The 27,500-nt window shown below is 33.6% G+C and overlaps 1 protein-coding gene across 2 annotated transcripts in view; it reads right to left on the bottom strand.

Moving 5' to 3' along the window:
• Nucleotides 1-27,500, bottom strand: part of LOC106786795 — a 229,145-nt gene that overhangs the window by 37,287 nt on the left and 164,358 nt on the right. For both annotated transcript variants that reach the window (XM_014748562.1, XM_014748573.1), the window contains exon 4: nucleotides 26,040-26,181. In XM_014748562.1, coding sequence (XP_014604048.1) covers nucleotides 26,040-26,181 — 142 coding nt within the window. The remainder of the gene's footprint in view (nucleotides 1-26,039; nucleotides 26,182-27,500) is intronic.

Genomic DNA, 27,500 nt, shown 5'->3' with positions numbered 1-27,500 from the left:
TAAATCATAATATATAATACGTTTAACGAAACCCGGAACAGTTTTAGTTTTCCTCAAAATTATCGATTTTTTGTTAAGTATTTCTGACACTATATGCAAGTAACTTTTGATATAAGTGAACTATTTAACAAACGTTGCAAACATACGTTATCAAATTGAACAATCAATAAATGCATCACAAAGTGTTTCAACGTGAATGGAAATTTAGATGACGAAATTGTATCAGGATTTTTGTAAATGATAATATAACAACGAAACAAAAGAAAAAGATAAATGAAAAAATAAATATAAGAAAAAGAAAAAAACCGAAAGATAGAGATACATAAATAGATAGATAAATACGGATAAAAGGATTAAAAAAAACAAGAGATAAAGAGATAGAAATAGGAGAACGAGAATGAAAAAGTGAAAGGTTCTAATGGCGTTAAAATGGCGGCTGTTACGTCCAGTTACGGTAGGGTCGAATTGAAAATTGTGGGAGAGGTTGGTAGGTAGGTAGGTAGGTAGGTAGGAAGGTAGGAAATCTGTGCCGGAGTACTTGTTATTGAGGACTTTCCAACGTTCGTTTTAAAGCACTCTCCCAGAAAACTCCGTTCTCCGCTTACACACAGAAAAGAGAGAGAGAGAGAGAGAGAGAGAGAGAGAGAGAAAGAGAGAGAACTAACACGTACTAAAGTAAGAACGTTGTTAGCCACACTCGCGTTTTCACGCGTACAACCCCGACTCAACATTGTCAGGGAAAGTTGGATGGTGCGTACGAAAGTACGTTTAACCCGTACTTTCTGCTTATAAGGAGCTTCGAAAACCACGAGCTAGCATTTTTTCTTGTTTTGTTTTTTTCTCTCTTTTTCTTTCATTCATTTTAACGCAAACTTAAGAAAAACGTTCGCGTTGTTCTTTCAACCGCTTTATATGTGTATATGTGTGTGTGCATGTGTGCTTTTTCGCTTTTTCTTTTTCTCCTATTTTCATCTCTTTCTTTCTTTCTTGAATTCTCTCTCTTTCTCTATTTTATTACTCTCTATTTTTCTACTGAATTTTTACATCGATCATCCGTTTTTACCTTTTGAACGAACGTATATGTAAATACATAATCACTCTCTCTCTCTCTCTCTTTCTCACTCAGTTTTCTTTCGAGGACACTCGTAAAACCACGGTCGATTAAGAACCCCCCACCTCGCCCTTGCCCACCGTGCGATATTATGCTATCGATGTTGAGAAACACGATTTCGCGTTAATTATTTCAGCTAACAGGATTTTCTTTACAAGTGCAAATATGAACAATAAAAAAATAAAAAACTACTGTCGTATTATATTACTGTCTATACAAATACATTCGACTCGAGTGAAAAGAAATCGACTAAAGGAGAAACGGATAAACGCTTATCCATCTAAGTACTGTATTACTATGTGAGGGTGGTGTATATATATATATGTATGTGTGTGTGTGCATGTGGTATGGTAGTTAAAGCGAGGGTTATTACAGAAGGGAGACGTCGCGACGGAAAAGAACGTAATCTCGTTGACCTAATTTTTCTCGTTACCGTTGCAAAGTGCCGAGCCGTTTTCCAGGACTATCGAGCACGGTCTCGAGTTAAAATAAGTGAGAGAGATGGAGAAAGAAAGAAAGAAAGAAGAAGAGAGAGAGAGAGAGAGAAAGAAGAAGAAATGAGGAGTGCTTTTTCACTCGCCGCCATCATATTCCAACCACAACTGTTTCGTAATAAATTGAACCAATTCCATGGAGAAAACGATACCGATAAATACGTAAATCGTGAATGGAAATATAAATGTGCAATCATGAATCAAAGGGTTGCATAAATTGGCATCAATTGGGTCGATTCAATGGAAAAACATGGACTGTCTTTGATCGATCAATTACGACCCAATCGGATTTTTCTTAAGAATAAAATATTTGGTTTCTTTAATTGGAGAAACGTTTCATAAATTTTTATAATATATACTTTAGACTATCTTCTTTAATTTGAAAACGTTAATGTACGATATTACATTATAATAGTAATGATAATAAGACTTTATTATACGGATTACATCCTTCGATAATATTAATTACAGGAAAGAGTAATTTATAAGATGTTAGTAATAAATAATTGACGGTACGGAATTGGTATTTAATTATTTGCATCAATTTACGCACGCCGTACTTTAAATATATAAATTATTTATTGTGTTATATATATATTGTATATATATTCTCTCGTTGGAATAATTGTTAAACTTTGCGTTTTGTTTCGCGATGCGAATATCTCGAGAGATAAAAAATTTCACAAGAAGAAGAAGAAAAAAAGAAAAGAAAAGAAAAGAAAAGAAGGAAAATAAATGATTTGACAAAGACGTGAATATTTATTACGTCGAAACAATTCCGCGGTGAGAGTTAGGGGGAGGGGAGGGGATGGGTGAGCGAATTTGAGAAATTTGTTCGAATAAAAACATGGGTTTATATCGATCGAAAAACACGAAGAGATAGAAGTTTCCTTCTTCTCGATTATAAAACAAACGAGCAAACATCCTTGAATGAGAAAGGCGCGTTTCTCCTTCGTCATTTGCAATTCAGAGAGACGTGAAGTTTCTGGGTGTTCTGGCCGTAATACACCACTAACACACAAGTAACTAACACACCAACTGCACACAACTGCATATCCGAAGACGATTTGTTCTCCTCGTCGTCATCGTCGTCCTCGTCGTTTCTACAATCACGTTTACGAAACTGTCGTGAAAACGAATGCACGAAAGGGTGGACCACTTCGTATCTACCTCTGTCTTGCATTTCGTAGCCACAAATAGCTTTAACCACAGTTAAATGCTGTTCAGGACAACGTTAACCCCGTTCAAAACTCTTTCCCGATCGATTCGTTCCTTTCCAAAAAGGCTTTTCTACAAATTAGAGAAACGCTTTTTGGCTTTCACGCTTAACGATTCCGATCCTCGTTATCTAACCGAGTGATGTTTCAAAAGAGTATATTTAATGTATTTAACGGGTCCTATTTAATCTTTTATTTACATCCTATTTTTTGAATTAGTTTTTTTAAATTATATATTGTAAATATATAAATCTTAAGGTTTTTTAATATCTTATTTCCACGTTTAAACGATTTCTCAAATTATATCTGTCTCAATTTCTAATTATTTCACAAATAAGAAAAATACAATAAATAAATGCATTATATACCCTTAGAGAGTGGATGGAACAGAATTTAACGAGGTTACAGTAACAAACCAATCTAACAGTGTAATGTAAAAAATTGTAATTAACGTAGTGTAACACAAAACAAGTACACAAACATAATAATTATAAATTACAAGTAAAATGATTCTCTTAAATCATCAACTAATTCTAATAAAAGATTTTAAGCAATTTGTATCAAGTAATCAATAAACCACGTTATTACCAAAAAGGATGAAAAATCATAGTATCGCATCACCTTATTCTATCTAACATTATTCAACGAACCATGGCATTATGCAATATCTAAGAAAGTACCGATCAAAGTAACGGTCGTTCAACAACAAGTATCGATTTACGTCAGTTTAGATACTTACAGAAAAAGTGAAAAGTATATATATATATATATAGAGAGAGAGAGAGAGAGAAAAAACTCGATGGGTTGTCTTATCTCGTTTTATTATCGTTACTCAACGATTTTGTCCTATCGATCGATCGTGAGAAAAACTTTTAAGACAAGATAAATTTGTCAAGATAATCATACTTTCCTTTTTCTCGTCCCATTTGTGTTCATGTCAATTCATTTTCTTCATTCTACGACGTGAAACGTCGAACGAGATATACAACTAACAGTAAAACGAATTTATAATAATAAAAATGATTAAGCAAATCTTACGATCATTTGTTTTACACCTTACGTTCATTCCATTGTAGAAAATTTATAAAACAAAAAATAAAACCAACCCCATTCTTACAAATGATTACGTATAGGATTATAAACATTTTTAAAATATTTTGTTTTTGTTGATTATTTTTTTCTTATATTATTTATTTGTGCAATATTTACGCGAATGAAGAAAATAGATAAAAAAAATTCTAATAATCAAGATTCCCAAGTTGCGGTTGGGAAAACGAAACTGCGGAATTCTGTCAACGAGTGGCACAGGATCGTCAACAAATAAACGTAAAAGTATGACGCTTCGTCGATTTGTAAGTTCAATAACGAACGAACGAACGAACGAACGAACGAATGAACGAATAAACGAACGGCAGGCAGGTAGGCGAACGTGCAGGTCGATGAGCTTTTGTCGCAACGCGACCGCGTAAATAAATCATGACGAGGCGCGGGTAGTCATTTATCTACCGACACGATCTTCGTAACATCGATACCGTGTGCTTTATTGATGTTCGCGATAATAACGTTCTCTCGTGTCGAACAAGGACGATACGTGGAGAGGATATGCTCGCGACGATGAAAAAAAATAATACTAAAAGATAAAAACACAAAAAAAATTACGAAGACTTGGCTGATAAAGGGTGGGACGGGGACGAGATAGAATTAGGTAAAAATAAACGATGATAACGTATTATAACATACGAGGGTTTTTCAGAAATATTTCAATAAACTTTAGTAATCAATTTTTCTCTCACAAAAAACATGAACAAAGTTTCTTACAACCATATATATATATACGTAAATGACTCGTTTGTGTTAATTATAATCGATAAGTTATTGGAAGTTATGTTATTTATTTTAAATAAATGTGCAAAGATTAAAAAATAAAAAATGAAAGTTAATAAACATAAAAAGTCAGTTTAATTAACGAACACAGTTGATTAATAAAGAAAAAACCAATCGAAGTAATCACTAATGTTGATATTGATAAAATATTTGATACTTTCGGTATTTCATTTGAATAAAACTTGATATGATTCGGAAATAAAAATGAATTGAAGTAAAGGCAGGTAGGCAGGCAGGCAAGAGAACGTTAATAAAACGAGAGAAAACTTTTTTTTTTTTACCTTGCTTTCTCGTTTCGCGTAATCCACCGAAATTCTTTCTATAAAATATCAAAACGTTTTCACCGACACTTTTGCGATCTCAGAGATTAGAATTCAAAAAAAAAAAGAAGAAGAATAGTAAAAACGTAACGATGATAACTACAAAGCCTCGTTAATCTTCCTACGCAGGTGGTATATGTACACATAACGTATATATGTGTACATAGATGCGATACGACATCGAAATCTAGGTTCACCCGATCTCTCCATCGATTTCTTTTCGAATGTCAGGGTTGAATGGTCGTGGCAACGGCTAATCGTTATCCGACGATGCGTTTAAAATCGCTCGAGGGCGTTCGTTCTATCGTTCGCGAGAATTGAACCGAAAAAATTTGTCCTCTTTAACGAGTGTCGTTCTATTCTACCAACAAGGACAAGAACCTTCCTTCCACTTCTATTGAAATAGGAAATAATCGTCCGGAATTGGGACGAATGATTTCGTTGATTTTGTTTTTATCTTAGTATTTTTTTTTTTTTTCTTCTTTTTTTTTACTTTTCTTATTTATTCTTCCCATTTTATTTTTGGTATCGCGTTTTCATATATTATTCGGGGAGAGGGGAATGGAGAAATAATAGATTTTAAATTCGAAAAAACAGGATATCGTTAATGCAATTCGCTTTTTACATCGAGAGAACACTTGACATCATCAACATCATCATTATCATCGTCTAAATAATATTCTCGTGTCAACAATTTTCTTCGAACCGTTCTTATTTATTTAACTATCGAGCAGGCTCACTCTTACGTGAAGTCAGGTATTCGTGTTTTAACGAGATGTCCTGTTAGAGCCAAAAGTTTTTATCGATAACCTTCACTCGATCGGCTTTCGGGGTGACGATTAATAAAACCGCTTGTAAGAGAGAACAAGATGGAAAAGATAGATGATGATTATTTTTTATTTCCTCTATACCTAAATTTTATATAAATATATTGATTAAAAATACATGAAATAAAAGATAAGAAATAAAAAAGGAAAAAGCAAAAAAAAAAGAAGAAAAAGAAACAGAGAGAAAAAAAAATAAAAATGTCAAACGAAAAACCGGGAAAAAAGAAAAATGGAAGATGAAGGGGTGATAGAGAGTTGGAAAAAAAAAAAAAAAGAAAACAATTGGATAATATAAAAGAGTATTGAAAAAATTCGTTGAGGCTTGAAATATTTGACCTGCTTTTTCGATCGAAATTTAACGATATAAGGAAATAAATAAAAATGAAAAGTAATAGTAACGGAAAGAACTATAACCAACGAGTAACACGATTCCTGTTCGATTGTTCACCCGATCCAAATTGACGATCGTGGAGAGTAATTCTGTTTACAATGTCTAATAGCCCGATAGCGTGTAAAGGTGATCCAACAGTCCCCCTCAAATTTTCTCTCTCACTCTCTCTCTCATCCTTGTTCGCTCCGTTCGGCGCCCTCTGGAATGGTATCCACCAACAAGGTGCTTCCCTAAACCGTTCCCGGACATGGTTTATTGATTTCTCTAGTGCGTAAATACGCACGCCACTCCGTGCTCTGCACTAATGACGTACGAGAGAGCAACAGAGTAAGCAAGAGCGAGAGAGTAGAGAGAGAGTGTGAGAGAGAAAGAGAGAGAGAGAGAGAGAGAGACACACACATACACAGACACATATACAGGCCGCAAAGCAGAAGCGACATTTCCATGCATTATCATCTAATCATATCTACCTACCTACGTAGATCGTCGTAAACGCATGCGTCAGGCGTTAATTATACATATGTGTATATATATATATATATATTTATATATGATATTTATCAACGTTTTTTCTTTCACGAAAGAAAAAGAAAGAAAAAAAAAGATAAAAATCTCGAACATTTCTAATGGTTTTATGGATAAATGTCAGGAGAAGTAATTATCGTTGTACATAGAATGTACGAAATTAAACGATTCATATCTGAATCTGAATCTTGTGGTGGTATTTCTATATTCGTATTTCTTCAATAATATAACTTATGGTAGTCCAAAAAAAAAAAAAATAAAAAAAGAACGTAAGATCGATTTTCAATAATATTTGAATAATCTTATTGGCCTTAATGTCGTAGACGTTCCAAATGGTTTTTAAATCTTGTTAAACGTATGATACGTTTAAAATAAACGGTAATAAGGATATTGGTTTTAAAATAAGATCTCACAGGCTGATTAAAATAATTTTTAAAATCATCGTGATAAAGTTCTCGTTCGTTATTATTAAATCACGAATCTAGTTCAGACAGATATTATTAGATTAGACGAATGTGAAGCATTAAAAAAAAACGATTTTTTTTTTTTATTTTTTTCAAAACGAATATTCGATAGGCCATTAAATTAGACATATCCTATCGCGAATTTTGGTATTGTGTTTCAGGAAAGAGACGAGTAACGAGAAAGTCCTAGGTGGGAGGAAAAACACGATGCGTACGAAACGAGAGCGAGAACAAAAAAAAAGAAAGAAAGAGAGAGAGTGTATAACGGGGAAAAGGGTGAATTTAGTAACGCGATATTTTAGCTGCAGGCATCCGCATAAAGCTAAAAACCTATCGCGTTACAAAAGCACACGAGATGCGTAGTAAAAATCGAAGTAATCCGCATACCGTCGTCGTATATTTCATCCGGACAAAAGAGAAATAATAATAGAAAGAGAGAAGTAGAGGGAGAGAAAAAGAGTGGTAAAAAAAAAAAAAAAAAAAAAAGAAGAAGAAGAAATAAACGTTATTTTGACATTTTGTGAAAAGGAAAGTGCACTAGGCAAGAAAATTTATCGACGATTAAGGTAAGCGGAAGCCCTTCTTCCACGGGATACTAATTAAAAAGTTGCCCCTTCGGGGATTAATTTCATCGCGAGTTATATTACGTCCTTACTCCTACCGCGTTACCGCAACTTCCGGAGTAACATCGCGGAAATTGCAGTAAAAAAAGAAGAAAATAAAAAAAAAGGACAGTCAGTGTCTACGGGGGGAGATAAGGTAAAGGAAGAAGAAGTAGAAGATGAGAAAGAGAGAAGGAAAAAGAGTTTTCTAACGAGTAGTAAACAGGCAAGCGAACGACACCTACTCTGATCTTTTTAAACTCCTTAACTATCTACTACAACATATCTAAATTTTGACATTAACTATAGTACGACGTTGATAGTTAGACGTTGTGAATAATGAAATGATAAGCGAACACGGTGACCAGTTAATATCTACTAAAACTGAACAAAACTCGACGAAAACTCGACAAAGTGTTGAGCTTTGGGACTATGGCTAATGTTCGTTAATGCGAATCCTACGAATAAGTAAGTGAGAGATATTTTGTCCACATCGAGAACAAAACACACCAAGTATAGTTCTAACATCAAACCAATCCTAATACGATGCCTGATGAAGCAAAACACACGGACACATTGCAAGCAGCATAAGAAAAACTACGAAACACGATTGAGAAATTAGAAATTCGAGCTTTTTGATGAAACAGAATTCATTCATGTTATTCTACAATTAGAATACTCGACAAAATTATTATTTATCTTTTTATTTTTTTTTACTTGTATGTTATTTAATGAATACTGTACGATAAGAACTAATTGTAAGAACTATATCCTTATCGAGAGATTTTCGATTCGATTATCGTTATAAACAGTATACTTTGGTTCTATGCGTTATTATATAGTATAAGTATAAGTAAGTATAGTAAGTAGTATAAGTATGTCGAAGTAATAGAAAGATAAAGTATAAAATAGAAAAGAGGGAGATAAGAAAAAACGGATGAAATAAAAAAAGAGAAAAAACGAGGGAAAAGCATGGGTGGATTTGAAATCTTAGACCTTTAAGAAAAGCCACTGGGAAACTGTTGAGCTCACTTGTATTACACAAATGCTGGATTTTCTTCTTTTATTTTCTTTCGGACGAAATAACGAAGCTCCTAGGTTATTTCCTACGGAAGAAGAAAGATAGAGAAACGTACGATGAGACTTGATAGAGGAAAAGAAAAAAAAAAAAAAAAGAAAAAGAAAGAAAGAAAGAAAGAGAGTAATACATAAACGAGAGAATAGCAGAAAAAAAGAAAACGAAGAAACGTTCGAGATTAATGGAGAACGTTCGAACTAGGAAAATAAGCAGCGTCGATCCTTACAGCAACAGGATGCTTTTGCATTGAAATGTCGAGAACGAAAAAGAATGAGAGATAAAGAGAGAGAGAGAGAAGAAATAGAAGAGAACTACACACGTTTTACGTTCTTCTTCTTCTTCTTCTTCTTCTTTTGCTCTTCTACCATTCCCCACCTTTCCTTCTTTATCCCAGCGTCTTCTTCTTCTTACGAAGATGCAGTAGCAGCAGCAGCAGCAGCAGCTTTGCCAACGACCGACGCTGAGTGATGTGAAAGCGTCGAAAAAAGGGGAAGAAATACCTTTCAATACTAACCACCATGGTACGTGGGCGTAGATGCGAGATAATCGACCACTTCGAAATTAGCTTCGAAATCTTACTTTTATTTTCTACCAAGAAGAAAATTCGTTTCGTTAAAAAGATTCGATACTTTTACGTCCATCTCGTTGTTAATGATCTTTACGAATTTTCTTTTATTCTTCTTTTCTTTTTTTTTTAGGCTATTACTAAAGTTTGTGATGTTTAGGATGAAAATACTAAAATTACAACAATTTCTATTACTACTATTATTATTATTATTATAATTTTTATTGTAACCAAAGTATACGTCATTGTAACATTGCTAATTTTCCTATAAAATCATAAAATCTTTTTCCCATTTATAAATATCTATTCCCATTAACCATCGTTATCATATTTTCTTTTTCTTTGCATGCCCATTTTAATTTGAAACAAACTCGATAAAAGTTGAGATGTTTTACGTGTAGCTAAGTAATTATATTTAAAAACGATCGCCAATTATTTTTCGTTACGATCACAAGACCTGCTGCGCCGAGTTCTTATTATTTCTTAGCGTTCACATCAAAGGCATCAATTTCAATGTTCAGTGAACGTCGCACATTGCATGCGTGTTATTATAAGGTAAGCTTGAGAAATGAGGCGAAAGGCACGCGCGAATTCACGCATACGTGTAAATATAGTCGTGTATGTATGCACGTATCGTCGAAAGGAAAGAGGTTTTCAAAACTTTTTCCACGAACTCGTTCAACTCGTGGGTACCCGCAGGCCGTTGATTTAGCTATTTGCTACTTTCTGCTTTCTCGTTGCAAGCTCTTTCTTTCTCTCTTTTGATTTCGTTTTACTTCTTTCATAGCTGTTTATATCTCTCTTTTTGAAGTATCCTGATTTTGTACAATCTATGAAAGGAATAAAAAAAAAGAAAAAAACCAACTCTTGTCATATTGATTCTCAATATCTAATTAACAATTAATCAAACGATCATTCGCAATAACAAATTTCAATTTATTTTTTATCGCTTTTTTATTTGTTCTCTCTCTCTCTCTCTCTCCCTCTATTTTTTTTTTACCATTGGTAGATCGGAAGTAAAATAAATAGAATTATTTTTCCGAAAACAATGTCATGTGTGGAATCACCGGCAGCCGTCATCGTACCGTTCTTTCTACATATTTGATTCAGAATTATTATTTTTGTAACACAGCACAACGAGCGGTTTGTTGCATACATACACACTGTCATGCTCGGTTGTTCATTGTTACTAAACTTTACGTTTGGAATGTACCATCGCGATTCGCGGAAACCACATTTATTTGGGCCGACAGCGCGTATTAAATCGCTTTGTGATTCGCGAGCAAGTGGCTTTCGTTCATTGCCCCCTCGCCCCTCATGCAATCCACGCGCTTATGCAATATCAAAGAAGGTTACTTGCATAAAAAAGAAAAAGAAAGATATAGAGAGATGAGTGAGATAGAAAAACAATCTAATGGATAGAGGAGTGAATTAAAACGCATTTTCATGATTGTAATATTATTCTTATTAATAGAAACGCACTCTGATTAAACTAAATTGTTAAAATTATTAAACAAAATAAAGATAAAAAGATATATCCTATAAATAAATATATTATTTTTAACGATTTTAAAATAAGAACAACATAATAAAATAAACGTATCATAAAATAGTAAATAAAGAAAATAACAAAAAACGTAAAATAAGTAGTATAAGATGTATTTGATCAGACATCAATTCCTCAATTTCTTTCCTCATAACTCGTCCCTTTAATATTTAATAGAATTCTTACTATGTGATATTTCGACGTTATATTTTTGTCAATTGTAATCTCTACCTACGATGCAACAAAAAGAGAGAATGATATAGAACGAGAGAGTAAAATATAGAAAAAAAAACAAACAAAAAAACACAGAGTCAAGTTATTTCAGTCGCATTTCTACTACCGTTTAAATGTAATTTTAGGAGCGTATGCGCGGTCACGATCGGTCCGATCCATTCTGATCGGTCTTCCGAAAACGTGCGTGCGCGTTACCAAACGCACGCGCATTCAATGAGCGTGCGAGAGAAATAGAAATAGAGAGAGAGAGAGAGAGAGAGAGAGAGAGAGAGGGAGAAATACCAGGGATCACGTATAGCGTTAAAGGGAAACGGTGCAGGAGCATTGTTGGTTTTCCCGCTGGTGTTTGCAATAGTATAGCATTGTTGTGCGATGAATCCACCCTTCGGCCGATCTACTCGACCCTTCCCTCCCTCCCTCCACCTATTTTCATCCCTCTCCGTTAGAGCTCGTGGGAGATGCACACACGACGACAGCCATACGACGAGAGTATCTCATATTAGCTGCTTAATTGTCTCTATTTGTCGTAGACCCAACAACACCACGGCGAAACCACCACCAACTAACCACCATGCACCACGATGATGACTATGATGCGCCATTGAAGATCCCCATAATTAAAAATGAATAGTTATTGGTTATCGCGTTAACCATGGTGTTAATAAAAATATGTCAAAGTATCTCCCCTCATTTTTTTTTTTCATTTTTAATAATATCTAATCATTAAGGAAGGATAATCAAAATTCATGAAATGATAAAGTATATTTCACCGAGATAATTATTATTTTCTTTATTTTTAATTTCTTTAGTTTTAACCTCCATTCTCCTTTTTCATATTTCCATCTTTCTCTCTCTCTCTCTCTCTCTCTCTTCAAGTACACCGTACGTTTTTAGTTAATATCGTGAATGTTATTGGAGTGTGGCAGATCGACAAAGTGCTTTACCAAGAGAATATTTTTCCAACGCGATGGTTTTAATCGAAATTGACAAAAAAATATTTCAAAAGATAAAGGAAGAAGAAGATAAAGGAAGAAAAAAATATTCAGCCTTTTACCTGTGTGTTATTAATAATATAAAGCGTTTAATATATATAATTTGCGAAGAAAAAAAAGAGAGAGAGAGAGAGAGAGAGATTGTGTAACTTTGTTTATCAATTTTATTTCGAAGCTTAATTGGCTCAATTCCGTCCGAATATCGTAATATTTTTTATGAAATCATTGTTTTATTTATTGCAAGTGCTTAATCGAAACGGTCCGCGAACGAGCCAGAATAATCTCGTTAAAATCAATTTGTAATTCGCGAGCAAGTTGTTCCCGATTGAAAAAGGAATGGGACATAATATACGACGAAGAATAAACAAAACAGGAGTAAGTATAGAAAGAGACAGAGACAGACAGAAAGGGAGAGAAATGATCTTTCAAGTTAATCGATTTATCTTAAAAAAAAAAAAAAAATAGGATTTGGTGATAAACAAAAAGTGATTGTCACAAAGAACGCGTTAACTTTCAATTTAACGTTGGTTTTAATCTTCGATTTAAATGTACGATCGACTTTGATCTTCCAGCATGATGTCAAAAGGACCGTAATGATCCAATTAATTTTCGACGGCGCCTTCTCGTACAATGAAATTCATAAAATCGTTTCTCTTCTATTCTCTTTAAATTCCTAGCAGTGGAGTCATTCTACGTTGCAACTTGTATTTATATTCGTTCTAACGAAGAACTGTATTCTCTATTAAATTCTTCATCGTGGGAATTATACGGATAGTTTCTTCTCTCTCTCTCTCTCTCTCTCTCTCTCTCTCTCATTTCGTCTTTCTTTGATTTTTTACTTTGATCATATCTTTTCGGCGCTGCAAGTGGATTTGCGTTTTAATTGTCTCGTTTGTGTCGTTGTCGTGAAAGGAACACGAAGACGGCAAAAAAAAAAAAATTAAAAAGACGTAGTCGACTCTTACGAGGACAAATTTATTTTATTTAAAATTGATCTTGTTAGAACGATGCTAGACAAAAAACAAACAAGAAAGTGTGTTCTTAAGTTTTTTTGCAATAAAATTGATATCAATGTAAAAGTAAAATAATCCTAAAAATAAGTTTCTATATAGAAAAATTTTTGTAATTTTGCAAATATAAATTATTTCAAATTAACAGTTGGGGAGGGGGGTGGGAGAGAAGTGTACGAATACTTTTTTGAATCATTGTACATATATATGCATACACATAATTATATCAAATCGGTTAACAAAAAGCTGACAGATTTAATGCTTCGCAAAAAGAAAAATATACGTATTACGAATTAACGAGATATTCAAGATATCTTATATCGATGATATATGCATACGTATTACGAGTTTTAATATAGTAGTTATGTGTTTGCATGTGCACTCGTTAAAAAGAAATATTAGTAATGATATAACGAGTGACGACTTCATCTCCGTTTTGCCGTCGATATTTCGATGCCGCATTTATTAAATTTAATTAATATACATCCGAACGAGATCATAAGCCGTTAAACGGTTATGAAATAGAGCAAAGTTACGGATTATCGGAACAGCTGTTAACTTAAATTACAAACGTCCAAATCTGCCGATTAATCGAAAGCGTACGTTCGTATACGAACTGAATATCGATTTACCTTTTACGATTTACACACCTATGTATTTTATATATATGTATAATACTTATATTTATCCTCTGTATAAAAACGTATTTACTAATGCACATTTGGGACATTTTTTGTACCGTTGTCGACAAAAGAGAAGAAAAAGAAAAAACCAGAAGAAAAAGAAAAAACCAGGAGAAAAAGAAAAAAATCAAAAAGGAAAAGAAGAAACTTAACGATTCAACCAACGTTTTCCGCCTGCGTGTTTCATGGTTTCGATATTTTCTCTTTCTCGTCCTTGTTGGCAACAAATGCGCTCTTTCCTTATTTAACGTTTTAGCAAAACAAGCACGAGTCCAGAAGGATTGTGGTTAATTAATCCGAGCGAATTGTAACTCGAGTGATGTAGCTGGATAAGAGAAAGAAATACAGAAAGATAATGTTTGTTGGTGTATATAATCTATATGTATATACATATATATACATATATATATGTACGTATATATATATATCATGAAATATATATGCAAGCATCTGTATATGTGTATGTGGCTTACATATCTCTTTCCGCTAATTAATACAACTTTCCCGTATACGAGATTACATGTACATCGTATATGCATACGTAAAACAACTACGTGTCTGGCTACTTTCGATTCGTCGCCAAGAGAAGTACACGTATAATAATGAAGTACTATGTTAAAGCGAGTTGGTTAACAAGTAATTACATAACGCTAGTCTTTGTTTTCATAGTTATGATCGCTGTCTGGCGTGTCGAAAGCATTTGCCCAACATGACAGAACTACCGTTCAAATTGCAAACATTAATTATATCATTAGATAGAAAATTAATTACTATCATCGATTCCTATTTCTATGTGTGTGCCTGTATATATATATAATAAAGATTATATATTTTACATATATGTATATTTATATTTATATATTAAACGTTGTCTGTAAATTTTCCTTTCAATATCGTTATATATATGTGCTTTCCATTACAATTATTTCATCGTATCATTTGTGCATACTCGTTTATGTTATTGTAACATTCATACGCTTAAATTCAATTTCAATTTGAAATAACGGCATTCGTGATTGTTGCATATTACTTTTTTTTCTGCTCCACTTCCTATCTTATTGTTAGATACTCTCTTTCTTTTAACAAAATAATATGATTATATGCGATAAAGAAAAAAATAATAAAATCGCAAATATAATTATGAGTTATTAATTTCAATCGTCATCGAGTGGATTTGTCGTTTAACATTTATTGAAATATATTGACATACCTATTGACCTATATTAATTCGTAAATAAAATTGGTCATCGTTATAAGAAGGCAATAAGAAAATATTATTTTTCGAGTTAAGGTAACCCTTTTGATTATCCCCGACAAAATAAGCTAACTTACTAACCTATAAAATTTCTAAAAAATTCTGTGAAGTACGCGTGCACTAAACCACAACCGAGAGTTTTAATGTATAATAATAAATAAGAAGTCCATATTACATTTCTATAAAATCCTTATTTATAATACTCACAATAAGCTATCGTTGTGTTACGTCCTTGTTCACAGTTCGACTGATAAAGGCAGACTGAAGGAAAAATAAGTCGTATGGCTGAATACAAAATGTAAACATTAGAGAGAGCAATAAATACGAAACGTTAATGAGAAAGAAAAGTTTATATATCTGATAAATAATTGAATAGACAGTTCAACGTACGCGCCTATTGAAAAGAATATTTGTTCCTATACTTTTTTTTATATTACGTATCATTAGATTAATCGATTAGTTTTAAAAAAGGCTGATAAAATTAAAAGAAAATAATACATCAATCAATAATTCTATATGCCGAATGAAAAATAATTTATTATAAAAGATGAAATATTGGATATATATGTACCTACACCTGTTTTAGGACTTATTCTTGACATTTGTACAAAATAAATAAAATGTACCTTGAATTTGTACAATGAAAAATAAAATACAGAGTGATACTTGGAACAGGGACAAACTACTTATTCTTTATTAAATAAAACTCGAAATAAATGATAGAGGAAAAAATCATCTAGCATAATAAGTTCTAATTTCCTATTTTCTTATTTTATATGTGGATACACCGATAACTCCGCCCTCAGTGCAGTTGCACTCGATGACCTTGGATTAGTACTTTCATACATAGAATAATAAAAAATAATCGATAAGTTAGAAAACAAAATTGGGTTGCCTTAGAAAATAAAGTGTAATTGCACCTGTCGGATGCATCGGTGCATTCATATAAGAAATAAGGTCATAGTAGGTTAGGACGTATTATGCCATATGGTTTTTTTATTCTTTTTTCTATTTTTATTTTAAAAAATGAGCAATAACCTGTCCCAGTTACCAAAATCACACTCCATATAATTCTTCTTGATAAAATAAAATAAAAACTTGTTATTAGATAAAAAATATTAAATATAAAACAAATGTTCAATCTAATAAAAGTTTCATGATTGTTTCTAGGGACATTCTAATAGGAGTTACCCTTGACCTTATCCTTGATACTTGAGATAGACGATAAGGAAGACGAAGAGAATGAGCTAATGTTCTACAAAATAGAACTCTCGCGGACTACGTGAGACTGACACGTAACATCTGTCAATGTCAGACGTAAACCGAGTGCTTCAGCGTCAGCTGTGTTGATGTTTAACAGGTATTACCCTGCTATATCCATTGATATGCTAAATTCCGCGTAACCGTGCCGCATAAATTCGCTTACACGTGTAAGTACACAGCTATTAATATCACGTTCACCTCCTTAGCACATTAAGCTCTAATAAGTATGTATCATATCTGAAATACTTTCGTGTCAAATTAAAATCGAACAGTTTCCGTTCTCGTTAAGGGTTTCTTCTAATCGACGATAAAAATAAAATAATTAAGTATGTTTTTCTTTTTTCCGTTGTATGCGAGGATTCTTCTATGCCATTAAAAAAATGTACAATATAATCTTTATTTATTATATGACGCATTGTTTTAAGAATTTGCAAGAAAAATGTTGTCTCATTTTGTTCAAGTAAAAAAAGGAAGCCAAAGCTAAAAATTTTTTATTGTTATTATTATCATCGTTGTTATCATCGTATATACATATATATATATATATATATTCCAGTTACTAGCAAATCCACCGTATCGGTATTCGACCTGGTATATATATTTTTTGGGGGAAAAATTTTTCATTAGCTGCAACGCGATAAAAAGAATGAATGAAAGAAAAAAAAAAAGAAAAAAAAAATATCCTGATGAAAGACGATCTTCGAATACCTCACCTATATCACGAGAGTCGAAATTTATCTATCGGCTACACGATTGGTCTAAATTTTTCGACTAATTTTCTTTCTCTCGCTTCCTCGTCGAATCGTTTCGAATCAACGAAGCGACTATAAACTCTTACTACTTCGTGCGTTAAGTACGTTAAACGTTCGCGGAATTTAAAGAATTTTTACCTCTGGCGTAAATTCAACTTTTACGCAACGATCTTCATCGAAAATATATTTCTATATTATAATACGTCGAACGAGAAAAGATTTTGATCTCGGCTATATAATTTTTGTCGATATAATATGTTAATCAAATAATTCCTAGCGTACAAGAGAGAAAGAAAAATAATTTTTAAAGATTCTAACAATATCCCGGTAGAAGGAAAAATTCATGTCAGGTTTGCTTGCTCGAATCAAAATTTTTATCTGATGGTGAGAAAGAAAAAAAAAATATGTGCGTGCAGATATATGTTTGTGTGTGTGTGCGTATGAGAGAGAGAGAAAAAGTGTTAAGTTTTACCAATCAAAAGGAAGACTTTTCTCCGAGGATCGAGTTTCTATCCTCAAAGAAAAATAATTAACGTTATAACTCAAAAGGATTGCGATGGAATAAGCTTCTTGGGTTAGTCAAGCGATAGTTGTATCGGTTTTATATCTTGATGGATTACAGCGATCAATGAAAGGTTGATCAGCTGGCTGATTGATTAGATAAGTTTCTGCGGAACGGTTAAGAATGAGAGAGAAAGAGATAGTTAGATAGATGGATAGATAGATACCTAAATAGAAAGAAAAAGAAAGAAAGAGAGAGAGAGAGAGAGAGAAAGAGAGTATTAATTCCTTCCTTTCGGTCCAGAAGATCCTTTTCACCCTCTTTTCCTTTACTCTTCGAACTAACCCTCGTCCATCCAAGTACCATTATTTCCTCGTCTTTGGTTACTTTCGCTTGTTTCAACATCACCCTTTTCTTTTCTCTCGACATAGTATAACCTACATTTGAAAGAAGAGTTAACCGTTTAAAGTTTTTCTTTTTTACCCATGAGAAAGAAAATTCTTGCGTTTATCTTCGATCTATGTTAAGTTCAAATAGAAAGAACGAAAGAAAGAAAGAAAAAAATAAATAAAGAAAGAAAGAAAGAAAGTAAGAAAAAGACATATGATTCTTTTTCAAAAGAAAATAAATTAATGTTAGAATAATAAAAGTTAATTTACAGAATGATTAAGTAAACCTCGAACGAACGTAATTACTTGCAAGAAAATTATATATATATATATAAATATATATATATATATATACTTCTTTTTCCGAAAAATAAAATAGAAGTGAGAGAGAAAAAGAAAAATAGTAAAAGGAAAGAATTTTTCTTTTCTTCATACTCTCAAATGCTCTTTTCCGATAACTACGAAGTTTATCCTCGGCACAAAATCTCTCTCTCTCTCTCTTTCTCTTTCTTTTGTATATAGAACGGAACACGCCAAATCGAAACTGCAAAATGCGCGTCCTGAATGCAATTACACACAATGGAACAATAACGTGGAAGACAACAAGAGGGAACAACAAGAGAGAGAGAGAGAGAGAGAGTGAAAGAAAGGTTGAACAGTAGGAATGAGAAAGAGAGCGAAATAGGACACCACCACCGTTTGGATGAAAGTGGATAGGAGATCTACGACGTGTATGGATAGCTGTAGGTTTCCACGGGAGTTCCTTCCTCCACTCGACGAATTATACGCGCTCACGCGGAGAGACAAAAGGGTGAAGGGGGTGGTGAAGGGAAGAGGGGGAATATAGAAGAACAGACGGAAAGCTATTTATTGCGGGAGTCTTCGCTCTCGCAAGAAACTATGAAGTTATAGACAATCGAGAACCGCGACAGAACGACGAGACTTACTGCGTGAAAGGATAGAGTAATAGTGAAGACATCGTCTAAGTGAGAGATAAAAAGAAAAAGAAAGTAAGTGAGAGAGAGAGAGAGAGAGAGACAGAGAGACAGAGAATGAGTGAGTGTAGGAGAGAAGAGGATAAGTAACTTTTCTATTTCTCTTTCTCCCCACTCTCTTATTTTTGTATCTCTTTTCTATATTTTCTCCCTCTACCCTAATCCACCGGCGTTCTTCTTCAAACCTGCAAAATTATTTCCAACGAGTTATGCATACCGAGAAATAAACTTCTCCTCCAATTCGAATACTCTGTGTCTCTGTGAGGAATCTAGGAAAGAGATACCTATTTGTTCGGATCTCTTCTCTCTTTTTTTTTTTTTTTTTTTTTTTTTTTATTTTTCTCTTCTTTTGTTTTTTTTTATTTTTTCCTTTCTCTCCCTCTCCCTCTCTCTCTTTCTTTCTCTCTTTATGTCTCTCTTACTTTCTCTTTTTCTCTTTTTTCTGTCTTTCTACACANTCTACCCTAATCCACCGGCGTTCTTCTTCAAACCTGCAAAATTATTTCCAACGAGTTATGCATACCGAGAAATAAACTTCTCCTCCAATTCGAATTCTTTTACCAGATGCACGTATCAGAGACAGGATAAGTCTCTTTTTTAACTTTTTTTCTTTGCCTCTCTTTTTTTTTTTTTTTTTATATTTCTCTTCTTCTGGGTCTTTTTCTTTTTTCCTTTCTCTCCCTCTCCCTCTCTCTCTTTCTTTCTCTCTTTATGTCTCTCTTACTTTCTCTTTTTCTCTTTTTTCTGTCTTTCTACACACGTATAACAGAAATCCTACTTTCCGTCGGTCGGATATTATTCATATTCCGGCGACGCATGGGCTCATCACTCCGGACGCAGAGGCAATATAACTTTTTTCCTCCTCCAGCTTGCACTCTATCCTTCCCATTTCTATCTCGATCTACCTCCCATCCCCGAACCAGACGCCCGCCCACCCCCAGCCCCACCTCACCTCTTTCCATCTCTCTGCCCATATCTCTTCTGCCTTGTCTTTTTTTTTTCCGTTCTTTTTTTTTTCCGTATCTCCTCTCAATCGCAGTCTATAAAAAAGAACGGAGAGAAAGTAAAGAAAAAAAAAATGTAAAAGAAATCTTTATCGAACGAGTTAAAAAGGTATTACTATGGAAGTTATCGATTGGAGGCAATTGAATAATAAGTAGACTATCCAAATTGTAATAATATTATTGTTATTATATATATAACGTACGATAACGAGTATTATTATCTTTCGATAGAAATATTCGTTATTTGACTGTACACATATAGGTGTAACAACAAGTAACCTAATAGAATCGTTAAAAATACGAACCGATTCTCTATTCTCGTAATTGAAGAATTTGAAAGTCGTCGTGGGAATTTTGGTAAACATATATGTAAAACACATATATGTATATACAACGATCGTACGCGTAATATACCTACGTGTAGAAATAAATCAAATCGCATATTAAATATGTAAATGTATATTTACATATATACATACAAACGCGCACAAACGCTCGCACAAATATCTTTGCAAGGATATATATCTATACAAATGAATACTTTTATATTATACATCGATTTCACGATAAACACCGTAATTAAAGCGGTGCCCGTAGTTTGTTCGGAATTTAATAACGACAGGACACACTGCAGCGTAGCTTATATTTCATTGATTTTAACAATGAATATTGTTCGTTCAGCAGATCTATCGTATCTTTATGATCTTTTCAGAATATATATATATATATATATATATATATACGAGAGAGCACGTATTTACGATTGGGAACCGGATGCAGGCCGTTTGAACAAATAAATTCTATCGCGAATAGAAGGAATTATACATAAATAATAAACGAAACTTCCTTTTCTCTCATTCTCTTTCGTCCAATGCAATACTGGATATATTCCAAAAAAAATAGTAATAATAATAATTATAATAATAATAATAAAAATTAGATTCTCTTCGTTGGCACCGGTTATCGAATAAAAAAATAGAAAAGTAGAAATATAACAGAAGAACGATTTTTAATTATTCCTTGGAGCATCTTGGTCTCTCGAATCGAATGAACGAATTTTAATTGCTGCTGGTACCCTCACCCTCGATCGTACTATTTAACAGATTCGACATCGTCAATTTCTTCTCCTTTCTCTTCACCTTTCCACCTCTTTCTTTTTTTTCTCTCCATCTTTCTCTTTTTCGTCGTTTTCTTCTTGTTCTACTTCTTGTTCTTTTTCTTCTTCTTCTTCTTCTTCTTCTTTTGAACGAAAGGACATCATCCCTCTCGACCTCAACTCCGACGACTTCTTAGAAAGGAGCACCATGCCACTGATTGGCAAGCTAATCACGCGCTACTCTCCATTACATTAATTAAAACTTAACTCTCGACTCTTCTCGGCTCGGCTCGGCGTCATCCACCGCAGTTTCTAACATCTTCTCCTTTAGCTTATATTCCTTCCTCTACTTCGACTACTTACTCTCTTTCATCCCTATTACACTATTCCTTTCGCTCTAGATTTATGAATCTCATACTATATTATCTTGTGTGTTAGCTAATGTTTATTTCTTTCTTTTCTTTTCTTTTATTTTATTTTTTTATTTGTATTTTTATTTTTCATTTTCTCTTTCTCTCTCTCTCTCTCTCTCTCTTTCTTTCTTTCTATACTTTCCAGTAAAAGTTTCTTTCACCACGGCTAAATATTCTCCTCTCCCATCTCGTTACCCAAGCGAACATTAAATCGTACATACCTACCTACCTACCTACCTACCTACTTGGAGAAGCACCGAGAAATGTTACGATCGAACAAGTAAGAGTGGTTAGAAGAACTGTAATTACGAGAAATATGGAGTACCTTAAAATGGAGGAGAAAAAACACTTTGGATAATCTACTTAAAAAGTATATCGCAAATGGCGAATTTTATAAGTTTTTACTACGATCGAATATAAATATATTTCTTTAATTTATCATCGTGCGTGTGTTAGAACACGTTGAAGATATATATCTGATAGAATTACATTTTTTTGTATAATATGTCAGCATTAAATTGTAGAATTCAGTTTAAATCGTGAAAATAATCATTTTCGTTTGTCCGAAATAACTAGGCAAGGTTTTTGGGTAAAGTATATATTAAAAAGAATTTTAATTGTTTAAAAAAAATAACGAGGTTATGAATTAACAAGAGACGCGTAATTAATGTATGAGATTGAAATTTGATTCGTTTTCAAAGTTTGCTTTTCTTTTTACAGACAATAATCGTAATTATTCATTCTTAGATCTTCCTCTACATTAAAAATTATAATACACTGTTAATCTTGTTAGTCAAATTTTAATATTCATACCTTAACTACTCGCCTATTATAAATTAATATATTACATAGTTATGTGTGTGTGTGTGTGGTATGTTATTCTGCCATCTTTCATATTTCAAACAAATCAGTATAGTTATTTCAACGTTTAGATAGTCATTTAACGAATAAACAGATTTCACGAAGTAACGTTAACATATATACAATATATACATAAACGATCGATAAAAATTTAGTATTAGCATTTAACGAAATTCGCGAATAATCTGTTTGCGTGATTCTAACTTTCTATTATCGTGTTCCACGGAAGAGCAAAAGAGAGAGAGAGAGAGAGAGAGAGAGAGAGAGAGAAACTGTGCACGAATATAAAATGAATATAGCGCAGACTCGTTACCGGCTTCTCTCAATCTCTCTGAACGTTCGTTCGCAGAGCGCATATTTATCTAATGAAAAGTTAGCGCAGTCTAATTACTGGGAAGCAGTTACGAGCAAATTCCATTGTGCTGTCGAGCTCTTGAAGATAACGAAGGCCCGAGAGAGCTCGTGCGATTCGTTAATTTCGCTGTCGAGTGATTCGATTGAACGTGATTTTACTTTAATAAAAAAAAAAAAAAAAAAAAAAAAAAAATAAAAAACCAACTTGAACAATGGAAAACCAAAAAAAAAAAAAAAACAAAGATGGATAAAAATAACAACAAACTAATAATAAAAGAAAAAATATTGGAAAATACGGATGATATAAGGAATACTCTGATAACTAATGACAAATTTATCGTACTTATGATTTAATTTCCTGCGAATCTGATATTATTCGAATCGATACTTCAACCGTAAAATATGAAAATTCACTCTAATGGTATCTAGTTGAGAGTTATACGGAGAAATATTCGATAATGGGGAACGATAATTGCAGTTACTGTTTGTTCAATATCCATTGCTTCAACGAATTTAAACGACGTCCCCTATCATTTATTTTTAATTTCAATATTTAATATTCGTTTAGCGAAAATATGTAACACGAGTTATTTAGTTTTTTAGGAAGAACTAATGAAACAATTTTTACGCAATTAGTTTCTGATAATTATAAAATTTAATCGATGGATGATGGGTCATCAATTATAATATAGAATATGTTTAAAATATGACGATCTTTAACTCGTATATTAAGAAAATTTTATTAAAATTTACGTTTGAATTTAAGCGGATAAATCGATCTATCTTAATTATTTACACTTTAGTTGTATCTTCGTTTTTAAATGTATTTTTTTACACGATGTAAAGAAGCGTATGGCACAAGACTCGAGATAGATCGTACAATCGATTTTGCGAAGACGTGATAGATTTGATTAGAAATTTCTTTCCAATTTCAACGATTCTGTACGAATCTAAGTAAACTCGGTGGTTACATTTATCCGCATTTTTCACATATATTCTTTCTCCCTTCCCTCTCCTCCGTTTCTCTCTCTCTATCTCTCTCTCTCGACGTATGTTTGCAAAAGAAATTCAACGAGAGAATTTCCGTGCGGGAAGTTAATCGATTTCGTGCGAAGCGATAACTATTCGTTGGATGATACGACGAAAATGTGTCGCGTGATTTTGGATGGGAACGTAAAAAAAAATGAAGAGGGAAAAGAGAAAAATAAACGTACGGAAGAACGTTCATTTTACTTTCGTTAGAAATCGAGGATGAACGTGAGGCAGATGATGGAGTTGAAAGAACGATGTAGAGAAAAGTGCACGATAAAATTGGGAGAGCTCCGATCAAACAAAATTAATTGGTTTTTGTACTATGTGCCATGTGCCGCAAAACACAAAACTGCTGCCCAAGATCCGATTTGTAATACTTTCTCGTAGCGAATAATTCCATTCCAGAGAAGGGGGTAAGGGGGACTTGGAAAAGTGTTAGACAGGAATGATTTTATCTTTCGTATATTTTTCTATCATTTTTGTGGTATATAAAAAGGAGAAAAAAGAAAAATAAAGTAGAAAAAAAAAAAGAAGTAACGAAACGAGAGTGTATCGTTCGATCTAAAGTTTTATTTTCTTTTGTTGTTTTTATCTGGTTTTTTCTTTTCCTTTTTTTTTTTTTTTTTTTCCTCATAGAAGACCATCACGGTATAGGAACGTTATAGCCGTGGAAACGAAAAATTAAAAAAAAAAAAAAAACAACCAAAAGAAAAAGAGTAATAAAATACGTGAAATAGTACGAGACCCGTAAGGGATGATCGATTATAAAACATAAGGGGAAAGAGAAAGATCATGCGTAAATGAACAAAAGATGAGAGTTGCGGACAAAAAAAATAACATACTCGAAGAATTGCCAGCGCGTTCATAACCCGGGATAACAATGTTACGCATATATGCATACGTAGTATATCAACGATCGTTGAGCTGAAAAAAAGGCATCCAATTGACAAACAAATTTGCGCAGGTAGAAAAGCATGCAATGGTTTTTCATTCACTCCTTCAATAAAAACTGAGTTGTATGTGTAGTTCATGTATACGTACATGCATTCGTCACGAGTCGATGAATAAGCTTTCCTGTTTTCTTTCTCTTTCTTTTTTGTCTCTCTCTCTCTCTCTCTCACTCTCTCTCTCTCTTCGTTTACTCGTTGGATCTCTCACCTTGTCCTCTCTTTATTTTCGTCACCGTTCCTAGCTTGATCGAATTCAAACGATCTGTCTTCTATTAACCTTCCCCAACGTTCGTCGTTCCGATTGACGCAACTTTTGGAAAGTTTTTTTTCAATTTGCGTACACTCAACGAAATTATTCCACGTCCCTTTTTTCTCCCTTTCAATTCTCTCCTTTTTCTTTTTTATTTTTCTTTATTTTTCGTCGAGGTAAGTAGTTATACGTCGAGAGCCATGTTAATTGGTACTTTCAACAATACCAAATAAAAAAACGTTTATACGAAAGTATCGTATAAGACGAAGTATAAGAACGAAGATGTGAAAGAATTATAAGAAATTAGCGTATCTCTGATCTTTTAGAAAAATACTCAAATATAATCCATAAACGTGTACTCATTTTATCAAGAGAGAGAGAGAAAGAGAGAGACAAATACTGACGTATTAGAAAACGAAGAGAACTTTTTCGTCCTTGGATCACAAAGCGTCACGTCTCCAATCCTTTCGTTCTCTCTCTCTCTCTCTCTCTCTCTCTCTCTCTCTTCCTTCCTCATTTTCCCTTTCTAAACGAGAAACGTTTTATTCCTGTCTCCCCCTCTCTTTCTCTCGTTCTATCTATCTCTCTCTCTCTCTCTCTCGTTTGCACGTCGCCTCAAGCGCTTTGTCGGAAGGCAGTTAATTAATAAATGCTTGAAGGAACGGGAGTTTTAGCTTGAAAAAGGGGAGATACGAGAGAGGAAAAAAGAGACAGAAAGATAGACAGATGGATAGATAGAAAGAAAGAAAGAAAGAGAAAGAGAAAGAGAAAGAGAAGAAACTAATATGAGCGTTGAATTGAAGAAGGATAAAAGGTAGAGTAGTATGTTCAACGCGTACGAAAATGTACACGTATTATTTATACAAACAAAAAGAAAGATACCCACAGGACACACACCCACACACACATACACACATGCAAACACTTTCTTATTGATAAATTGACTACTTGTAATGCGAATGAACGAAGAAATGACTCACGTGTCGTATAAGAGGAACTTGTCGTTGTCTTTGACCTCAATGCAATGACCCTTGTTGGATATGATAGATCCGTTGACGGTTACGAGGTTAGGATCACCCGATTGAAACCACCGTCCGTTCCACTCCTCTGGAAATTTACAGCCTGGAAAAAAGAAAGAAGAGAAAATGTTAGGGGTGAAATAGGGTCTCGTAGGCTCGACGACGAAGATAAGGGGGTTGTTGTTAAGAGTAGTAGCCAGCGGGAAGGATCGAGTTTCTGTTTCTGACGGGGAACAGTAGACGCCACTAGCATCATCATTGCTGTTACCGTTCTGCACCGCACCACACCGCACAGCACAACACCGTAACGTATTGTGTACCGTGCCGCTTCGCTTGGAAGGTTCGTTCGTCCGTCGAGAATTTTAAATTTTAATGCTACGACCTGGCCACACCAAGTACAACCACGATCGATCCTATACCGAGATCAAGTCGAAGAAACTTGCAATTTCTTATTCACGAATTCTATGCTTTCTCTTTCGGATATATTCTGGCTGGTTCTGTTACGTGTTATCGACCAAATAAAAAAATGATAACGTGTTTCGTCTATATGTTTTTCTTTTTTTATCATTATTAAACTAACGAATATTTTCGAAGTTTCTCAACGTTAGCAATGAAGTAATTATTAAAAGTTATATATTGTAATTATTTAGATTTATATACAATGTTGTATCTGTCTCTTATTAGTGAATTTGCTTATAAGTTAATGGGAAACAAAAGAGAGACCGTAAACGAGATATTCGGAAAATCGTTGTAGGTATTTTCTAAATGTCAAACATTTAACTAAGCTTCTATTCGCTCGTTAAGTCCGAGGAAACGTTACAGATTCGTATTCTCTCATGGAATTTGTATAACAATCGGTGGAATATCAAGCTGTCATGAAATTCAACCGTTATGTTAGACCAGAAGACATTTTCGTATGGAAGCTAAGGAAATTTCTTAAAAGCGATATCGCAAAGCTCCTCACAGTTTTCTTCTCATTTCCGATAAAATTCAATGGTAAAGGCATTCGTTTACATTTAAACAATCAGTTTGCGTTTGGTAAACGGTAAAGACGCCTCTGGCTGTATTTGTCTGTTAACATTCGTTCCATCATATTCCTTTTCGTTGCGTGTTGCGCAAGCATGGAAAATGTTTCTCCATCTCTCTACCTTCAACTTTACCATCATTCCTTCTGATCTTTAACGTTTCCCTTCTCTATATACATTTATCTATCTTTCTCTACCAGAAATCCGAGATTCCATGAACATTCCGAATGCTCTCGCCAGAAAGCTCGCCATTTGGCGCGGAGAATAGTCGGTATGCTGAGCTAGCTAGCTTGGTATAAACGTGCTTGCAAAAATGGAGAATCTTTTTCAGAGAAAGTAAGAAAGAGTGAAATAAAAAGAGAACGAGAAGATAGAGAGAGAGAGAGAGAGAGAGAGA

Source organism: Polistes canadensis, unplaced genomic scaffold (assembly GCF_001313835.1).
Source record: "Polistes canadensis isolate GaletaPanama2010 unplaced genomic scaffold, ASM131383v1 scaffold_3, whole genome shotgun sequence".
Taxonomy (NCBI): domain Eukaryota; kingdom Metazoa; phylum Arthropoda; class Insecta; order Hymenoptera; family Vespidae; genus Polistes; species Polistes canadensis.
Note: the sequence above shows the minus strand (reverse complement) of the source record. Positions and strands in the feature narration are given on the sequence as shown.